The sequence below is a fragment of the Spermophilus citellus genome (assembly GCF_964194105.1).
Source record: "Spermophilus citellus genome assembly, chromosome: 3".
Lineage (NCBI taxonomy): Eukaryota > Metazoa > Chordata > Mammalia > Rodentia > Sciuridae > Spermophilus > Spermophilus citellus.
In genome coordinates, this window is record NC_138184.1 from 132,885,302 (window position 1) to 132,905,483 (window position 20,182).

The 20,182-nt window shown below is 38.5% G+C and overlaps 2 protein-coding genes across 6 annotated transcripts in view; one reads left to right on the forward strand and one right to left on the reverse strand.

The window, feature by feature from the left end:
- The window catches only part of CDK13 (cyclin dependent kinase 13), a 102,646-nt gene extending 87,773 nt beyond the window's left edge, over positions 1-14,873 (reverse strand). For all 4 annotated transcript variants that reach the window (XM_081284956.1, XM_081284954.1, XM_081284955.1 and 1 more), the window contains exon 1: positions 13,556-14,873. In XM_081284956.1, coding sequence (XP_081141082.1) covers positions 13,556-14,769 — 1,214 coding nt within the window. In that variant the 5' untranslated portion in view covers positions 14,770-14,873. The remainder of the gene's footprint in view (positions 1-13,555) is intronic.
- A 175-nt stretch (positions 14,874-15,048) lies between these two features.
- LOC308644162 (uncharacterized protein) lies at positions 15,049-17,288 on the forward strand (the record flags this gene model as incomplete). Of its 2 annotated transcripts, none has more annotated exons than XM_081284958.1 (3): positions 15,049-15,419; positions 15,548-15,797; positions 16,763-17,288. In XM_081284958.1, the coding sequence occupies 3 exons, from the start codon at positions 15,049-15,051 to the stop codon at positions 16,862-16,864; spliced, it is 723 nt and encodes a 240-aa protein (XP_081141084.1). In that variant the 3' UTR covers positions 16,865-17,288. The 2 variants fall into 2 exon arrangements, with proteins under 2 accessions (XP_081141084.1, XP_081141083.1); XM_081284957.1 differs by having other exon boundaries at positions 15,049-15,428; positions 16,763-17,274.
- Between the last annotated feature and the right edge of the window lie 2,894 nt (positions 17,289-20,182).

The following is a 20,182-nucleotide window of genomic DNA, read 5'->3' on the forward strand; positions in this document are numbered from 1 at the left end:
TAATAATAATAAAAATTAAATTAATAAGAATAAACTGTATAGTATATGAATCACATACTATGTTATTTTTAAAACTAGAAAAAAATTTTAAAAAGAAATATTTCATGTTGATTCTAAAAGTTTACTTCCTTCTGCCACATTAAAAGCAAAAGGAAAAGAAAAGACACATGGCTGACTTTCTGCAGATTAGCTCAAACAAACAAGTTCTGGTCCACTGAGCATAAACTGTTTCATGTTTCAATGAACCATGCCTTGAGATGTATATCTGAAAGTGAGAAAAAGGAAAGTTGGTAAGAAGAGTAACAGGGGATGGGCGCAGTGGTGCATACCCTATAATCCCAGTGGCTCCACAGGCTGAGGCAGGAGGATCTCAAGTTCAAAGCCAATCCAGCAACTTAATGAGGGCCAAAGCGACTCAGTGAGAACCTATCTCTAATGAAAATACAAAAAAGGTCTGGGTATGTGGCTCAGTAATTAAGTACTCCTGAAATCAATCCCCAGTACCAAAAAAAAAAAAAAGTAGTAGTAGCAGGAGACTCCATACTTGGAGGACGTCACACTCCACACTTGATTTGTACAAAGTCACATACTTGGTCCCTCTCTAGTCACTGAGAGTTTATTCATGGTCTTTCACTAAACCTTAATATTAACAGGCTTAAAAAAAAACCTTTGGCACTGGACATTTTCTTATCCTAATAAAGTTAACATCACTTGCTGAGTACCTACTGAAACCTACAATACTAGGTGTTTAAGAGATACTAAGATTACAAAAGAAGCTCATAGTATTTACAATCAAGTTGCTGAAGCAAAAACAAGACTAGAAATTCTCATCAAACTATGCAAAGCCAGACACTGAACAAGTTGAAGTAGCGAAAGGAAAAAACGTTGATTCAGGTTTCCATATTCTGCAAAAGCATCTTTCAAAATACATACATACTTTCAGACATACAAAACAGCAGACTTGAATAATAAGAAGCTCATTCCTCTGGCCAGAGGAAAAGGACACTATATGTAAACTTGAATCTACACAAAGGAACAAAAAGCATCTGAAAAGGTAAATAAGTAAAAAGTGACTCCACATTTTTAAATTTCATATTTATATAACATGAATGTCAACAATATTTAGAAATAAAACACAACAAAAGTTGTACAAGAGTCAGGCCCAGTGGCACGTGCCTATAATCTTGGCAACTGGGAAGGGTGAAGCCTTCCCAACTTAGCAAAACTGTCTGAAAATAAAAATAAAAAGGTTGCAGATGTGGCTCAGTGGTTAAGCGTCCTTAGGTTCAATCCCTGGTAACAACAACAACAAAAAAAAAAAGAATTGTACAAGAGAGGAAAAAAATGGAAGTGTGCTATTGTGATGTCACATTATACATGAATGTAGACAGATAAATGAAAGATGAACATTGTAAAACCACGGAGAAAATTTTTGTGACTATGTATTGGACAAATTTTTTTTTTTAAAACACAAAAAGTACAAGTCATAAAAGGAAAAAAATACTGTTGGCCTTCATAAAAATTTTAAACTTTTGCTCTTCAAAAGTATTGTTAAGAAAATTGAGCAAACTGTGAGAAAACATTTGCAAAATACCTGTGATGGGCACGGTGTCACACACCTATATTCTAGCTATTCAGGAGGCTAAGGCATGAGGATTGAAAATTTGATCCTGCCTCAAAATAAAAATAAGAAGAGGTGGATATGCAGCTTAATGGTAGAGCACTCCAGGATTAAATTCCCAGTGCTTTAAAAAAAAAAAAAATCTGTATCTAGAATACATACAGAATTCTTACAATAGCCCAACTTAAAAAAAAAAAATTAAGACAGTAAAAGATACGAAGGGAAAGCAAATGTATGGAAAGGTGATCAACATTATTAGAGAACTGAATACAAAACCACAATGGGATAACTTTACACATCCACTAGAATAGCTAATCAAAGACTGACAAAAAAAAAAAAAATGGAACTCTTGGTGAGGATGTGAAGCATCTACAAAGCTCATACACAGCTGACCCAGAATACAAAATTGACAGCCATTTTGGAAAATTTTGCAGTTTAGAAAGTCAAATAATCAAAATACAACACAGCAATCCAACTCCTAACTTCCTCAAGACAGCCTGGATTAATGACTTAAGTTCTAAAACTGCAAAAGTGGAAGAAAAAAGAGGGGAAAAGCTCCCCAACACTGATGTGAGGAAAGATTTTTTGGCTACAATCCCAAAAGCACAGTTAATGATGGCAAAAATAAACAAATGGGACTACATCAAACTAAAAAGCTTCTGCACATCAAAGGAAGTAATTAACAGAGTGAAGAAACAATCCACTACTTGAGAGAAAATATTTGTATATCATACCTGAAAGAAGTCAACATCCAAAATATATAAGAAACTCCAAACAATTCAATAGGGAAAAAAAAAATTCCCAATTTAAAAATGTACAAAGGACCTAAATAAACATTTCTCAAAAGAAGGCATACAAATGGCCAGGAAGTAAGTACATGGAAAAAATGCTCACCATTACTAATCATCATGGAAATGCAAATTGAAAAACCAGAAAGGAAAAAAAAAAGAAAAACCACAAAGAAATATCACTTCACATCTAGCAGAATAGTTATTATTAAAAAGAGGAAAGGTAAGTGTTGGTAAGGATGTGGAGAAAAGGGAACCCTTTTGCATTGTTGGTACAAATATAAATTAATATAGCTGATATAGAAAACAGTATGGAGGTTCCTCAAAACAATAAAAATAAAATTACCACACAATCAGCAATTCCACTTCTGGATATAAATCCAAAGGAACTTAAATAAGTCCGCTAGAGAAGTATCTGTACTCCCATGTTCACTGCAGTTTTACTCACAATAGGCAATAATTCACAATAACTCACAAAGGTGGCCATTCTCAGATGAATGAATAAAGAAAATGTGGTATGGGCTGGGGTTGTGGCTCAGTGGTAGAGCACACACCTAGCACGTGTGAGGCCCTGGTTTCAATCCTCAGCACCACATAAAAATAGATAAATAAAACAAAGATATTGTGTCCAACTACAACTAAAAAATAAATATTTAAATTAAAAAAAGAAAAGAAAAAGAAAATGTGGTATGTACACATTATGAAATACTATTCAGCCTAAAAAAAAAAAAAAGGAAATCCTATCATTTACAAGAAGGATGAACCTAAGGACATTCTGCAAGCTAGGCACAAAAAAGACCCTACTGCATGATTTCACTGTTATACAGAATCTTAAAAAGTTGATTTTGACTTTACAGACTTTCTACAGAAGCAGAGACTAGATTGTTATTTAAAGAGGCTGGAGGAGGAGGATACATAGGGAAAGGGGACAGGCTGATCAAAGTTTCAGCTAAACAGAGAAATAAGATTTAGTGAGCTATTATTGCACAGAATGGTGATTATTATAATAATGCACTTTGTATTTCAAAATTGCTAAGTGTACATACAAAATGTTTTCACCAGAAACAATTAAAGATGTGATTGATTTTTTAATTACCCCTAATGCAATCATTCCATAATAGAAACATATATCAAAATTTCACGTTGTACCCCCAAAATACATACAATTAATATTTTGATTCAAAATAAAATTTGGCCAGGCATGGTGGCACATGCCTGTAACCTTAGCAATTCAGAAGGCCAAGGCAGGAGGATCTGAAGTCGGAGGCCAGCCTCAGCAAATTAGTGAGCTGTTAAGCAACTTCATTAAGACCCTACCTCAAAATAAAAATAAAAGAACTGGGGATGTAATTCAGTGATAAAACATCCCTGGGTTCAATCTCCAGTACCAATAAATAAATAAATAAGTTTTTTTCCGTCAGTAATTTTTAGAAGGGCTGGGGTTATGGCTCAGCGGTACGTATGAGGCGGTAGGTTCAATACTCAGCACCATACATAAATAAATAAATAAATAAAATGTATTGTATCCAACTACAAATTAAAAAATAATGATTTTTAGAAAAAGAATACAATGAAAGTGGTATTTTAAGACCAGTCTAAATGCTGAAAATGGGAGGGTTCTACAGAAAGTCCAAAAGCAAACAATAAATCCCTAAACTATGGAGTTTCCAAATTAAGTAGAAGTGAACTAAAGCCAGGCATGGTGGCACACACCTGTAATCCCACTGGCTTTGGAAGCTCAGACAGGAGGATCACAAGTTCAAAGCCAGCCTCAGCAACTCAGCAAAGCCCTAAGCAACTTAGCATGACCCAGTTTCAAAATAAAAATATAAAAAAAGGCTGGCCCTCGGTTCAATCCTTGGTACCAAAAAAAAAAAAAGTACTAAAAGTACTAAAGACCACTGTAAAAGGAATTACGGAATAAGTAATTAATTAAAACTTGGCAAGGAGGAAGATAAGTATTACTAAAGTTTTAACATTGGCTACATGGGAGAAACTACTGTTTTACTTAATACAGGTGCTGACACACAAATCAAAAACTTAAAAATAAAACATTACATAATAAGTTAAAAGGAAAAAAATCTCATGCAATGTTCTTGCAATGCAACAAAATAGTATTTAATAAGCAAAGGACTCTTTTAAGAAAAATGAATCAAGAAAATAAGAGTATCCAACACATGAAAATACATTCAGCCTTTTTAGATATCAGAGAAGTACGAATAAAAACAATATGGAGGGGCTGGCGATGTGGCTCAAGCGGTAGCGCGCTCGCCTAGCGTGCTCGCCTAGCGTGCGTGCGGCCCGGGTTCGATCCTCAGCACCACATACAAACGAAGATGTTGTGTCCGCCTAGAACTAAGAATAAATAAATGTTAAAATTCTCTCTCTCTCTGTCCCCCTCTCTCTCACTCTCTCTTTAAAAAAAAAAAAAACAAAAAACAAAAACAATATGGAGTGTCTGACAAGTCCAACTGTTGGTGAAACTGAAGAACTGGCACTAATGAGAAATGTAAATTGGTAAAAATGCAGGGCGATTTGATGAGTCTATCAAAATTTCTAACATGCGTACTATCATTGACTCAGTGATTTTACTCCTAAGAAATCCAATCTAGAAGACAGTTGGAAAAATTTACAAAAAATTTACTATTAATACACAACACATAGCAAAACTAATAAATATACTAAAAGTTCATCATAGTGGATTTGGCCAAATTATGCTACACTCTTACAACAGAATGCTAGAAGCCAATGAAAAGAATGGACTAAGTAGTACTTTGGACAAAGCAGCACTGTAGCATGTTCTTTTTAAAAAAATATTTTTAATTGTTTTAATTAGTTATACATGACAGTAGAATGCATTTATGCACTTTGATATATCACACAAGGATGGGATATAATTTCTCATTTTTCTAAGGGTACATGTTGCAGAATCATATTGGTCATGTAGTCACATATACATAAAGTAATAATGTCTGTTTTATTCTACTATCTTTCCTATCCCCACATCCCCTCCCTTCCCCTCCCACCACTTCCCTTTACCTAATCTAAGGTGAGGCTATTCTTCCATAGTCCCCCACATCCCTGCCTTATTGTGAATTAGCATCCGAATATTAGAGAAAACATTTGGCCTTTGGTTTTGTAAAACTGGCTTATTTGGCTTAGCATGATATTCTCCAACTCCAACCATTTACAAATGCCATAATTTCATCCCACAGCAAAACTGTTCTTTAAAGCTCAGTAATATTCCATTGGGTATATACATATATTACATTTTATTTATCCATTCATCTATTGAGGGACAACTAGATTGGTTCCATAGGCATTCATCAAGAATACAGGCAACGGGCTGGGGATGTGGCTCAAGCGGTAGTGTGCTCGCCTGGCATGCGTGTGGCCCGGGTTCGATCCTCAGCACCACATACAAACAAAAGATGTTGTGTCCGCCAATAACTAAAAAATAAATATTAAAAAAATTCTCTCTCTCTCTCTCTTAAAAAAAAATTCTTAAGTCTGAGAATCCATAAACAAGTCCCAAGACAGGTTAAAATCACTTAACCTCTCTGGGCTTCAATTTAAAAAAAAAAAAAAAGAATACAGGCAACAATAAATGTTGGCAAGGATGTGGTGAAAAAGGTATACTCATACATTGCTGGTGGGGCTGCAAATTGGTGCAACCACTATGGAAAGCAGTATGGAGATTCCTCAGAAAACTGGGAATGGAACCACCATTTGACACAGCTATCCCACTCCTTCCTTGGTTTATACCCAAAGGACTTAAAATCAGCATACTATCATGATGCAGCCACATCAATATTTATAGCATGTTCTTATTTATGTAAGTCTAGATAAACGTTCAAGATGTAAAGTGTGATCATCTCAGGTGGCTGGATTTAGAGGCCCTTTTTCTTACACTTTTCTATGCTAACTGAAAATTTCTACCATGAGCCTGTATTGTCTTTGTAAACAGGTGAAAAATAATAGTAGCAAAAAAAAAAAAAAAAAGGAAAGACTCCAAAAAGAGATGAAATAGTTAATCTTAAATACATTGTGTTTAGAGTGCCAAAATATCCCAGCAAAAGTGCTCTATGCAATGGCAAATGCACAAACAGTAGAGAGGCAGATAACCCATTTACCACTTTCAGTTCCTCTTACTACCCTTTTCATTTCCATTTTATGCAAACTCCAGTTTTTATTTACATTTTATTCTCTAGTACACACCCATTTCATCTTTCTAATATGTTAAGAAAAGTAAATTATCCCATAACTTAAACATGTTAGAAATTTAAGAAACAATGTCACTGCAAATGAGTAATGTGATTAAAGCTTGATACTTTTGCTTCTAACACCTACTTCAAAGCCTTTAAATCTCTACATATAAAAAAAAAAAGACCAAAAGTAACAACTACTACCACCACCAAAAACAAAAAAGAAAAAAGAATATCCACAAAAAAGTACAGAATAAGGGATTAGATTAGAATAATCTTAAGTATAAATAGAAAGCAATAGTCATTTTCAACTGATTTTTCAGAACCAGTTACACTTTTCCAGAGTTGGAAAACAAAAAATTTTTGATGTAATCTGAATTTCCACCTTAAAGATTAATTCAAATTCACCAAGAAAAACAGGTCATTTATCTTGATCAGTATAACAGAATGCAAATATAAAGAGTAGATCTGAACACATATTCATAATAAAGTAGCTACTAGCTCCTTCTACTCATTCCAGTAAAGTAGAAATGGGAGGTTCTTAAATCCCTTACTTATAAATTAGAACAATTATTTCCCCAATCCTAGAATATATATGAACCAAATAAGCAAGCAAGTTTAGAGATAAAACTGGTATTTGTGTTGATTATTTTGCATTACTCTATGGAGCAAAAATGTGTTTAAAACTACTTAAACTACTACTAATAAATGTGCTTTGGAATTTGTCTTCTAGAAGCTTATAATCTTGCAGGAAAAACACAATTGAAGCTGTCAAACTAATTAAAATATTAACTAGAATTTTTTAAAGTTCTATAACAAAGATAAAGCAAAATGCTATGGGAACACAGGGTAAAAATTACAACTTTTCCAAGATGAATGAAGAAAGTCTTCAAAATGGGATCTGAAATGCGTTTTTGAATGCCAAGTGGGGCAAAGAAGATGAAAAGAGTTTGAAGTTATCTCTTACCATTTCAAGCTAAAAGATCAGTAAATATAAAAAATACAAAGAAGTAAAAGTACATAATAAGAGTTCTGATGAGGGGGCCAGAACTTGAAAGTCATTAACTGACAATGCATTATGAAATTCAGACTTAATTCTACATAATGGAAGGGACATTATCTAATCATGTTTTTAAACTAGATCAAACTAGGAAGAACAGAATGATAGTGCTAATAGGAGGTTCACTGATTTAAAATGATGGCCTGCACTAAGGTGCTAGAAATGGAAAAGCAGGAATAAATATTAGTGTTTAGAGAAAAGAAATATGAGGAGGACAGACTAGATGTAAAGGTGAGGTCTAGGGGCTGGGTTGTAGTTCAGTTCCTCTCACTACCCTTTTCATTCCATTTTATGCAAATTCCAGTTTTTATTTACATTTTATTCTCATCAAAATAAAAAAAGTAGCATTTTCTCCCGTTTCTGATAATTTACTTTTCTTAACATATTTGGAAGATGAAATGGGTGTGTACAGTACTTGCCTAGCATGTGTGAGGCACTAGGTTTGATCCTCAGCACCACATAAAAATAAAGAGTACTATGTTCATCTACAATTAAAAATATATATACTAAAAAAAATAAAAAATAAAAAGCTAGATCTATAAGACTCTTGAGAGAAGGAGCAACATATAAAGACATCTTCTGAGAGACTTTAAACACCTCAATCCAATTTCCAACTCCTGAGAATTTATGCACTTATTCTAGTATCCTATATTTTTGATACTTTTTCTATCAAGTACATATCAAGTCAGTAAATTTTATGAGAAATACAAGTTCTTTTAAAATTTGAAAATATCTTCATTTTACATAATTTTGAACAATAGTTTTCAGGATAAAACATTCATAACAGAGGTACTTACATAGAATAGGCTAAAAAGTAACATAGTTCCACTTATTATATCTAGGATGTACCTATATTCTTAAGATTCTCAGTGTCTTGGTATTATTCCATAATAAAGCTTTCTGCTGCTTCTTGATAATATGGAATTTCCAAAGATAAAAAGAACCAATTATATATAAAAATGAATCATACTGACTTAAGATCAACACATCCCACAGTAAAACAATCTTCAATAACTAATTATAATATCTTAAAGAAATATTTTAGGCCAATCTTTGTAAAGACAAAGTAGAAAAGTAGAATATCCAAAAGCTTTAAATCCTCTCAGTGTTCATAAAAATTACAAATTGGAGCTGGAGGTATAGTTCTAGGTAGAGAGGTGGCCACAAGCAAGAGGTTCCATTTTAGTACCTCAAAAACAAAACAAAACAAAAAAACCTATGAATTAATAAAGATAAGGTGACACGTGGAAAAATAAGAATTCATACCCCATTTGAATCAAATGTATGATATATGTCAAGATCACTGTAATGTTTTGAGCAACCAATAAAAAAAAAGAAAAAAGATAAGCTGAATGAATGTTTAGAGAAAAAAAGCATTTTTAAAAATTCTCAAAACACTGAAAAAATGGTCAAAGAATAGAAATTAACATATAAACACCCAATGGGTTGAATGTTAGCAAAACAGGTCGTTTAGTAAGATAGCCAGCTTCCTGAATGCCAGCTGAGGCTCAATACAACACAATATGAAGACATGTACTTTTTTTGGTTGTGATAGTAGGGAGTAACTCAGGATTGAACTCAGGAGCATTCAACAACTGTGCCAAATCCCCAGCCCTTATTTTGTATTTTATTTAGAGACAGAATCTCACTGAGTTTTGTAGTGCCTCACTTTTGCTGAGGCTGGCTTTGAATTCATCATCCTCCTGTCTCGGACTCCTGAGCTGCTAGGATTACAGGTGTGCACCACGGTGCCCAGCAAAGACCATGTACTTTTTAAAAGGCTCAGGATTTGAATCTAAGCTGACCTTAGAACAAATTAACTTTTTAGAGATTCTATTTCCCACTCCATATATGAGAATGCTTCCGACTATCTATCACAAGGATTTGTAGGCAAATGTAATGGTAGGTATTTATAAATGCTTGGCAAACAGTAAAACACTATACTAAGTACCATTTTCTCCCTTTCCTGAACAGCCCTTCTTTTCAATACACTTCACATTTATTGTAAGGCCAATCAAAAAGATTCAGTGACTACACACCTCAATCATGCATAAAAAAAAATTTAAACAAGTTACAGAGGGGGAAATAAAGCTAAGGAAGAACTGATGAAAAGAAATGCACCCATCTGATTCTAATGTATGATATGTCAAGATCATTGTACTGTCATGTGTAACTAACTAAAACAAATTAAAAAAAAAAAAAAGGAAAAAAAATCCAGACTGGAAAAGTAGTAAAACCGTCTCTTTTTGCGGGTAACATGATCTTATATACAGAAAATCCTAAGGAATTCCCAAATAAAATATTAGAGATAATAATTGAATTCAACAAGATGACAACATCAAAGGTCCATACACAAAAATCAGTTGTATTTTTGCACACTAACATTGAAAAAATAAAAAATAAAATTATAAAAAACAAAACAAAAAAAAAAAAGAAAGAAATGCACATGCTGAGGACTGAAAATACAAAAAAAAAAGGGCAAAAAACAGGTTGTGAAGTAGAATGGAGAAGAATAATATTCTAGGATGTAACATCAAAAAATATCTTTTTACCATAGTTTCAATACTAATTTAGATGAGTATGCATTTCCTTAAAAATATCTGCACTGACAATTCGTTAATATGTAAAGTCTACTTGGAGGAAGAAAAGATCACAATGCTTTTTCTTACAGCATAACACTCAGTCTATAATAAACACTTAAATGAAGTACATAATCACATCCAGCAAACTAGGGAGGCTGAGGCAGGAGGTCTACAAGTTCAAAGCCAGCCTCAGCAATTTAGTGAGGCCCTAAGCAACTTAGTGAGACACTGTCTTAAAAATTAAAAAGGGCTGGCAGGGGGTATAGCTCAGTGGGGTAAAAGCACTAGGGTCCAATCACTAGTCTCCCCCAAAAGTACGTAATCCAGATCCACAATAAGTTTGCATATTCAATAAAACACCATCACCCATTCACTGGCCTATTCAACAACTATTTATTAAGCACCTATATGTGCCAAATACAAAACTGAGCACTAAGAATTCAATAGTAGGCAAGACAGGACAGTCTTCATGGAGCTTATAACGGAGCAGTTTGCTCATTAACAAACATGGAACACCTACCATTATTATTAAATTTTAGAAGTAAATATAAAACTTTTTTGCATTAAACTGGACAAGTGAGTTCAATTATTTGTTCCTAAACAATAGTAATTACATGTGTTAGCTTTAAAAAATCTTTCAGTTTTTCAATCAGCTATTTTAACTGTTAATTCTGGGTACCACATTTGAAGTAGGACATTTAACCAATACATAATGTATTGTAAAAAAAAATCTGAACCACAGCTTAAGAAAAGTTTTATGGCTCAGTTTTAAAAAACTAGTTTGCGCTGTACCATTCCAAAGTTACATGGACATGGATTTCTATTTCATATGAACAATTCTAACAATTCAAGCTATTCAATAATAATTCAACCATCTTAGATTTCCATGGGGCTGTTTACAAAAAAAAGTTTTTCACTTGCTCCTTAAAAAGCCAAAAACAAAAAACATTTCCCCATTACAGTTTAGTACACTCAGTCTTCAAAAGTCTTGCTAAAGAACTAGCCAAACCAGTGCCAGAACTCAAGTCCAAAATGTAATGGAACAGGCTGACTCAAAGGAATGTATTTCCTACCTCTAAATGTACTCAAGTACACACCAAATGGTCAACTGTCAGGAATGTTGGCCAAGATATTCAAAAGCTTATTCCATACCCAATTCTTTAGGAATACTGGTGGTCAATACACGCACCATGAAATGATTCAGTAATGAATATTCCTTTAAAATGTAAGCTCCATGAGGACAATGACTTTGTCTTTCTCCCCTTCTATATTCCAGTCACTAAAACAGTATTGAGCACATGTGTTCAGGTATTTGCAAAATATAGATAAACCTAATCATATAAACCATTACTAAATAAAATACGTATAGTATTATACAAAATAAGGCCTTACTAATGCATCTAGCAACTAAAATTTTTAAAAATACAAAATCATTCTTTTGCACAGTCCAGCCCATCCAGGAGGCTGGGACAGGGGGATTAAAGTTTGAGGCCTGCCTGGGCAACTTAGCAAAACTGTCTCAAAATAAAATTTTAAAAAGGGTTGGGAATACAGGTTAGTAGTAGTGTACTCTGCATCCATTTCCCAATACTGTGAAAATAAATAATACAAAAAATGAAAAAAATGTTTAGTCTATTCCTAAAATGACATCACATAATTAAAATCACTAACTGAAATCCTGAAACTTACCCTATTCAGTTAACAAAACAAATCCAACTGTGAAAATGCAAACCACTTGCCAAATCTAAAATACTATAATAAATAGTAAAATATAAAGCTTCATATAATGAACAAAAAAGTATAGAAACAATAAAAGATATAATTGCTAAATTTGTTGAAAAAGTTGTCAATGAAGATGTTCTTTTTTTTTTCCTTTGGTAGTTATAGAGATGCCTTTATTTTACTTGTTTCATTTTTATGTGGTGCTGCCTTGAACATGGTAGGCAAGTGTTCTGCCACTGAGCTACAGCCCCAGCCTTCAATGAAGATATTCTTAAGCTATCAACAGGCCACGTTAAGTATTCGAACACTGTAAGAATAAAGAAATTTTTGTAGATCTTTTGATTTAAAGACAAACTCACGTTCAGATTTCTACTCTCATCACATCCTTATAAACACTTATGATGCTGACACTTCAAAGAAATCTGCAAATTTTACAGATACACAGATTGTATTGAGTTAGATTCCACATACCTCATACTTGATGTACTTAGTACCCACCTGGGCTTACTGAAAACTAAAAACAATAGGAAAATAACAGCAATCCAAATGTTATTTTTGCAATACCTTAAATCATAGGGCCTACAATTTCCAAATAGCTTAAGGAAACCAAGAATCACAAAACCTACAAAATATTCAAAAAGGTTTTAATTCACTTGGCTTAGTGGCTAAGCATATGTCAATACACTTTTTTTTTTTTTTTTTTTGGAGAATACTATTGCATCACAAGAAGACAGAATAGCTACATAAAAGTTTTACTCCAATTTAAAGATTAAATTATAACCCTTTAAATTTTTCTGAACAAAGATCCTGATACTTAAAGGCCTAGTTAACTTTACAGTAATCTAATCCATTCACTTGTTTACACTGGGTTACACTACCTAGATTTATAACCTTATTGGCAATTGAGAGTGATCACAAACCAACAGAGAAACCAAAACCTTGTCGTTTTCTACTTCTTAAAATGACGACTTTGAAAGATCACTTAAAAAGCTATACCCACACAATATCACAAAATAAATTTTCAGAATTTATTACTATCAACTTCCACTTAAACATCTCACATAGTAAAAGGATAAACTTTATAGAAAAGCTGCTTTTCCCTATCCCTGAATATTACAAAATATTTGCAATCCATTTCTAATTCTGACATCATCACCCGATTGTGATTAGCTTTTGGTCCCTAAACTGCAGTCCACTCCTAATCGCCATCAGTGAAACCTCTTCTTACTAAGCTTTCAAAATTAAAACAATTTAAACTAACTGGGCTGGAGAAGGTAAGACCTTTTCAGAAATACCTGTTAATACGTTAAAGCAACAAGTCTAAAACTCTGAACTCTTAGAAATCTTCACCGCCAGAACAGAAAAGCTCCATTCGCCCGGTTGCCTAGTCCCTCTCACCTCCTAAAAAGTGTCATGTGCGCGCGAATTGCCTACCCCTAATAGATGTCCCACCCCAGGTGGTATTCTCTACTCCAGGCTCTGGACTTGGTGGTTTTAAGGAGTCTCATATCACTTTCCCTGACTCCTGGGATTTCCGCCAGCGAAGCCAAAGCAAAGGACAGGGGGGCGGGACTCACCTGAGCACTGGGCTGTAGGGGCTGCGGGAGCGGCGCCAGCTGCTACTGCTGTAGGGACTGGGGGACACGTCGCCACCCCGCTCGTAGGAGCTGTGGCGGCTGTAGCTTGGGGAACGGCGGCGGCTGTAGGGGCTCGGGGAGCGCGGCAGCCGCCGAGAATAGGGGCTGCTGCCACCTCCTGCCGGGCTGGGGGACTTGCGGCTCCTCATGCTCTGCGAGGCCCTGTGGGACACCGGGCTGTCGTCCCGGCCGCCCAGCGGGCTCAGGGACCGCTGCCGCCGCCTGTAGGCCTTGGGCTCGGTCTTGTCCTCCCGGTAGGCCTTGGGCGGCTCCTTGTAGGCCGAAGGCGGCTCCTTGGACGACTTAGTCCGGCTCCGGTGGGCCTTCAAGTCTCGGTCCTTGCGGCTGCTGCTGCTACTGGACGTGGCCGAGGCGCTTTTCCGGCGGCCACCACTGCTGCTGCTACTGCCGCTCTTGGCGGCCTCGACACGCTCCTCGCCACTGTGGCTGTGGCGGCTGCGGGACTTGGAGGCCTCGCTGCCGCCGCGCTGCCCATCTCGTCGCCGGTGCTCGCGATGGCGCTCTTTGCTGCGGCCGCTACTGCTGCGGCGTTCCCGGCGGGGCCTGCGCTCCGACCCCTCCCCGCGCCGCTGGGTGCCGGAGGAGGAGGCCGGACTCCCGCCGCTGCCCCCCGTTCCCCCGGCAGCCGTCGCCGCCGTTGCCGCGCTGGCCCCCCCCAGCAGCAGCCCCTGCTCGGACTGGGAGCTCACATCCTCATATTCCACCAGCGGGGTCACACCCCCGCCGCTACTAGCACCGCCACCGCCGTCCTGCTGCGGCTGGGGCAGCGAGAAGACCCGACGCTTCTCCGCCTCCTGCCCGGCGCGGGGCCCGCGGCGCCGCTTCTGCCGCCCTCCTGCGCGCCTCTTGCCTCTCGCCAGCCGCTTGACCTCCAGAGGGGGGCCCGGGCTAAAGCAAGAGGAGGAGGCCGCGGCGGCGGCGGCTGCGGCGGCGGCCGTGCCGGGGGCAGCCAGGAAGAGCAGAGGCGGCGGGGGCGGCGGCGGTTGCAGGAGCTGCGGCTGCAGGAGCGGCAACAGCAGCGGCGGCTGCTGAGGGGACAGGAATCTCCTCCGCTTGCGGCGTTCCTCCAACTTCTTCTCCGCCCAGCTCAGGCCCCCGCCTCCCCCCAGCGCCGTGTCCGAGCTGCTCGGCATCGCCTAGAGCCCGCCGCAGAGCGCGGCGCGGGTGCGGCCTCCTCCCGGGTCAGATCTTGGCCATCGCCCCCTCCGGAAACGGGAACGGCGGCGGAGGGACACTGAGCACCAGGGCCGGCAGGGAGACGCGCCACGATAATCCGGGTCGGGACTCGGGTCCCTAGGTTCCAGGTCACAGTGGGGTACGCAGAGGCCTCCGGGCCTGAGGAAAGCAGGAATCCGAAGGGAAGAGCTTCTCGATCGCCTTCGTCGTCCTATCCTCGGCAGCAAAAACACCAAATGCGCCGGGCGCTGGCCCGCAGGGGAGTCCGGAGTCCTCCAAGTGCCCCCGGGGGTGGGGGAGCGGCCTCCGCCGCGCTCTCGGCTCCGGGAGCGCAACGCGGAAGTACCACCTTCGTCGCCGCTTCACTCCATCGCGCCCTGACGTTAGGAGCGAGTTCAGGGGAGGGGAGTGGGCGAGACAACAACACGCCTCCGCCGCCTGCTCCTCCGCGTCGACGTCGTCCTCCTGTGGTGGCGGCGACACCCCGCGGTCGCCTCGGAAGTGGCCTGGGCCTGACAACAAGTCCCGGCCTAAGGCCTCGCGCACTCTTGCGGCCCGCGGGGACGGGCGCCGGGGCGGGGCGAGGGCGACCGGGCTGCGGCTCACGGTTGGGGCGGCAAGTGTGTGGGTCTGGGCGGGGGGTTGTTTCCGGGGAGATGGGGGTGGGGGGCGTTTCTGAGTCTGTGGCTGTGGGTACGGGCCTTGACTTTCTTCTTCCTTCGCCACCACCAACAGAAGCAGCGGAGCTGTCCCTTTCCTTCGCTCCCCCCCACTCCACGAGGAAGCTCTGGGTGTGCAGCTGCCGACCCCGATTCGCTCCTCCCCTTCCCTTTGCGCTCCTCGTCAGGAGGAGGGCTACGGGACTTGGTGGTGGGGCCCTAACCTCCACAACCCCTCCTTCTCGCCTTGCTCTCTCGGCTTTTCCCCTCAGCCCAGACGCAAGTCCGGGAGCGCGCACGCACGTCACGCTCCGACAAAGCTGAAGGTGAGTAGCGGCGAGGGCAGGGGAGGCGGGAACAAAGTTGCCGCGCACTGGCGTACTCGCTCCCGCTAGGGTCCGCCTTTCCGCATCGGAAGTGGCGTAAAGCAGAAACCTTTGCTTCCGGTAAGGGTGGGACTTTGTGAAGAAGGGTTAAAGAAAGGAAAGGAGTCGTGCTCCTCCCACTGCTGTCGCTTGAGGCTCTCCCAGTGGTGGCACGCCCATCATGCCTGTTGCTTTGAGTCCTGGGCGAATTGCTTCGGCCCTGATTCTCCGCAGACGCCTCACTGCCTGTCTGTTAAGTGAAAGGTCATGGAGCGAATAAGCATCTCCTGGACTCTGGGAGGAATAATGTGTTTTTAGTAGGAGGATGACCTACTAAATCACCCCGTTTTCAGCCTTCAGCCAAGCCCGGGATGGGAACAACTGCAACCCGCAAAAGAGGACGGAGATGACCTTAGGTTAACTACTCTCACGTACTCCCAAATTTCAGGATCTATCTTAACCTAAAAATACACTTACTAATCACAGCCTCGAAGATCGGTGACATTAAAGTTTACTTAAGAAAAAAACTAAGTCGATCTAGGGGATAAATGGAATGTCAAGAGAGACTACTGAAAAAAATCCCAGAATTTTCGGAGGGCCTTAAATAAAATCTCTTGTAAAAATCAGGGCCATCCTCCTAGTTCTTCACCCACTTTCACTTTAATATTTAAAGCTATAGGGCTTCCAAACACAACCATGTAATGACCTCACATCGCATTTCTTGTTTTAGTAGGATTGCCCTTCAATTATAGGCTGGGTACTCAGGATAATTAGATTAAAATTTAAATGGCTTATTGGCTTTTAGTATGGAAAACTAAATAGTCTGTTCAAGAACTATACGTAGTCATCCCTTTGCAAGTTTATATGTTCAGATCATCAGTTAATTCTTGGTTCTTTTTTTTTAATAATTTTGTTTTTTGTTTTAGGTGGACACAATATCTATTTATTTTTATGTGGAGGATCGAACCCAGTGCATCGCACATGCCGGGCCAGCGCGCTACCATTTGAGCCGCATCCCCACCCCTTAATTCTTGGTTCTTAAACACTTGGTAACTCTCCAACATTCATGGTACAAATAATTTTAATCAGCTTGATGTCACTTTATCACAGATTGGACTGAATCTAAAATAAGACTTCACTGACAGAATACAAAGGGTGTTTGTTTGCTAAAGAATAAAGGAAAGGGAATATAGGTAATCAAGTCAGAGTATTTCCCAGATGACATCCACACAGTGGGACCTGTGCAACCAGAAAAAAAAAATGGAAAGACATTGGGAAACTGAATAGAAAAATAGAAGATGTCTAAACCAATTTTTCCCTTGAATGTATTGCAAAATAAACATCCTATAGTCATCCTCCTACTAAAAACTATTCATCAAGTGGCTTTTTCCAAAATATGCGTTCGCTGTGCCCCATCCTCCCATTTTTAAAAGCCTGGAATAACAAAGAGAACACAGAAGTTTATCTAGCAGTTCCCTAAATCCATAACCAGTTTCACTTGAGAGTGTTATCTATCTTATACTTTAAAAAAACTTGATCCATAAGTGTGTAGTTCCCAGTACTAAAATATTTTTTAATATATTTATTTTTATGTGGTGCTGAGGATCAACCCAGGGCGTAGCACATGCTAGGTGGGTGCTCTGCCGCTGAGCCACAATCCCAACCCTTGTTTATTTATTTTTATGTAGTGCAGACAATTGAACCAAGTGCCTTGCATGTGTGAGGCAAGTGGTCTACTGAACCACAAACCCAGCCCTCTAAAATATTTTTAATGTGGTTCTGTCACCCACCTGTTTCCTCAAAGATTTTATCTTGGGAGCTGGTCCTGGTGGAGCAGCCTGTAATCCCAGCTACTTGGGAGCCTGAGGCAGGAGAATCACAAATTTGAGACCAGCCTGGGCAACTTAGCCAGATCCTATATCAAAATAAAATAAATATGGCTATAGCTCAGTGTTTACCTATAATGTTTGGGGTGTTCAATCCACCACACACACACACACACACACACACACACACACACACACATATATATATATATATATATATATATATATATATATATATATATCTTGGGAAGGGGGTTCTGTGAATAGAGCATTTTGAGCTCACTACTCAAATGTGTATTTTTAAATACTCCTAATTAATGGTATTCAAACTCCAGAAAATGGAAATGGCTTCACATTAAAGGCTAGGTGTTTCTGTAAGCCTATTTTTGCCTGCATGGAAAGATTTTAAATTGCCACTGGGAATATATTCTTGTATTTTGCTGTTTTTGTTTTTTGTATGTGGTTGTGTGTTTTTGTTTTTGTTTTGTTTTGCTTTTTAAGTGAGATGGTAAGTTTTTTACTTTCTTTGTTTATCTGATAGGTCATATCATACCATATCAGCTATTCTTAAAAGCATTCTCTGGTAGTAAGACCCTTTCAGTGGATATGCATAATTAGAACTATTTTCATAATAATGAGAAATAGTTTCTCTTTTTTTAACTGTCATTCTCTCACAAATATATAGTAGAGTTTTCCAGGGGCATTATGATGCATGATGACATCATCATTCTGATAGTAAATGGAATGTGTGCTTGTGATGTCATATTTTTTTCTAGAATATTTTCTAAAATGCATAAACATTTGGAATATCTGCATAAGTCAGTGAATCAGTATTTTCCAAATGAACAATTGATGATGTTACAAAATGAGTAAAAAGATTCATTGAAAGTGCAAGATGGACATGGGGTTTAATTTAGCAAAGTACAAAAAGATCATTGACATTTCATATTTCACTTGTAAGGAACCTGTAAGAAACTACCATGCTGTTTTGTTATATTATCAGAGAATAACCATAGTTATCTAGAAAAGCTATTAAAATACTCCTACCTTTTGCAACAACATTTCTTATTCATGTATTTCCACCAAAACCACATATTGCAACAAATAGCATAAAAAGGCAGATCTGAGGATCTAGTTTCAGTTACATTAAACTAGGCAATAAAGAGATTTGCAGAAAAGTAAAACAATAAGCTAAATATCTAAATATTTTGTTTTCATTGAAATGGGTTAAATTATAATGTGGCCATTGTTATTTTAAATAAATGAATGCTTTTTTAATTTTCTCAATTTTTATTTCTAATATAGTAAATATTGGTAAATATGACTCATGCACAAAATTTTTTTTGCAGTCCTCACAATTTTTTAAAACTAAATGACCTCAGACCAAATGCTATACTAAATCATAAAATATTATGATTTTTCCCTTAATGCTTTTAATAGTAAAAACAGTCCATAACGTTAAGAACATATAAGTCACACACTATCATTACAAAATCTTATAACTAGGAACTTTGGCAGTGTCTGCCAATATTGTTCCCTTTAGAGGAGTTGGTCGTTTGACTTACAATTAAGATTTTCCTCAACCTTGAAAAAATTTTAAACTCTCATTTGAGCCCTCTATTCTCTCATAAGAAAGCATGTCAGATGTTAAAAGAAGATCGTGCTTAGACAATGGAACTTTTCAATTTAGTAATTAAAACTAAGACTGGCTAATATTTTCTGAACACTTATCATGTTTCAGACTCTGTGCTAACTGCTGTATTTTCTCATTTAATCTTCTCAAAAGAACAATACTTTTGGGTTTGCCTGGAGTGGTCCTGGTTTATGCCACTTGTTCAGGCATAATAATAATGCTCCTTTCAATGACATAAATTTCCCAGTTTAGACATAAATTATGTGATGACTGTACTGTAAAAATTATTATGAGTTTACAAATGAGGGAAGTAAGGCAGAGAGAGATTGGCCCAAACTAAACTTCTGGTAAGTTGGATCTGAGATCCTAAGCCTGGTCTGTCTGGCTTTGAATCCATGGTTTTAAGAATACAAGTTGTTTCACAGTGATATTAGTATTCCTGATGTAAAATAAAAAAGTATAGCTGGACACAGTAGCACACACCTATAATCCCAACAATTTGGGAGCCTGAAGCAGGAAGATCACAGGGTTCAGGCTAGCTTGGGCAACTTAGTCACACCCTCATTCAAAAAATGAAAAGGTCTGGGGAATGTAGTTAAGTGGTAGAGCACCCACGTGTTCAATCACTATTGCCAGAAGGGAGGGAGAGGAAAAAAAGAAGGTAGGAAGAAAAAAGGAAAGGAAAGAGAGACCCAAACTACTACATTTACTCTATACAATGCACTCCATGTTATGATACAGCAAGAAAGCACTCACAAGATAATGAGCAGGTGCTGGTTCTATTCGCTTGGATTTACCAGCACTCAGAACCATAAATTTATAAATACTTTATAAATCACCCAGTCTGGGGTATTTTGTTGTAATAAAAAAAAGACTAAATCAAAAAG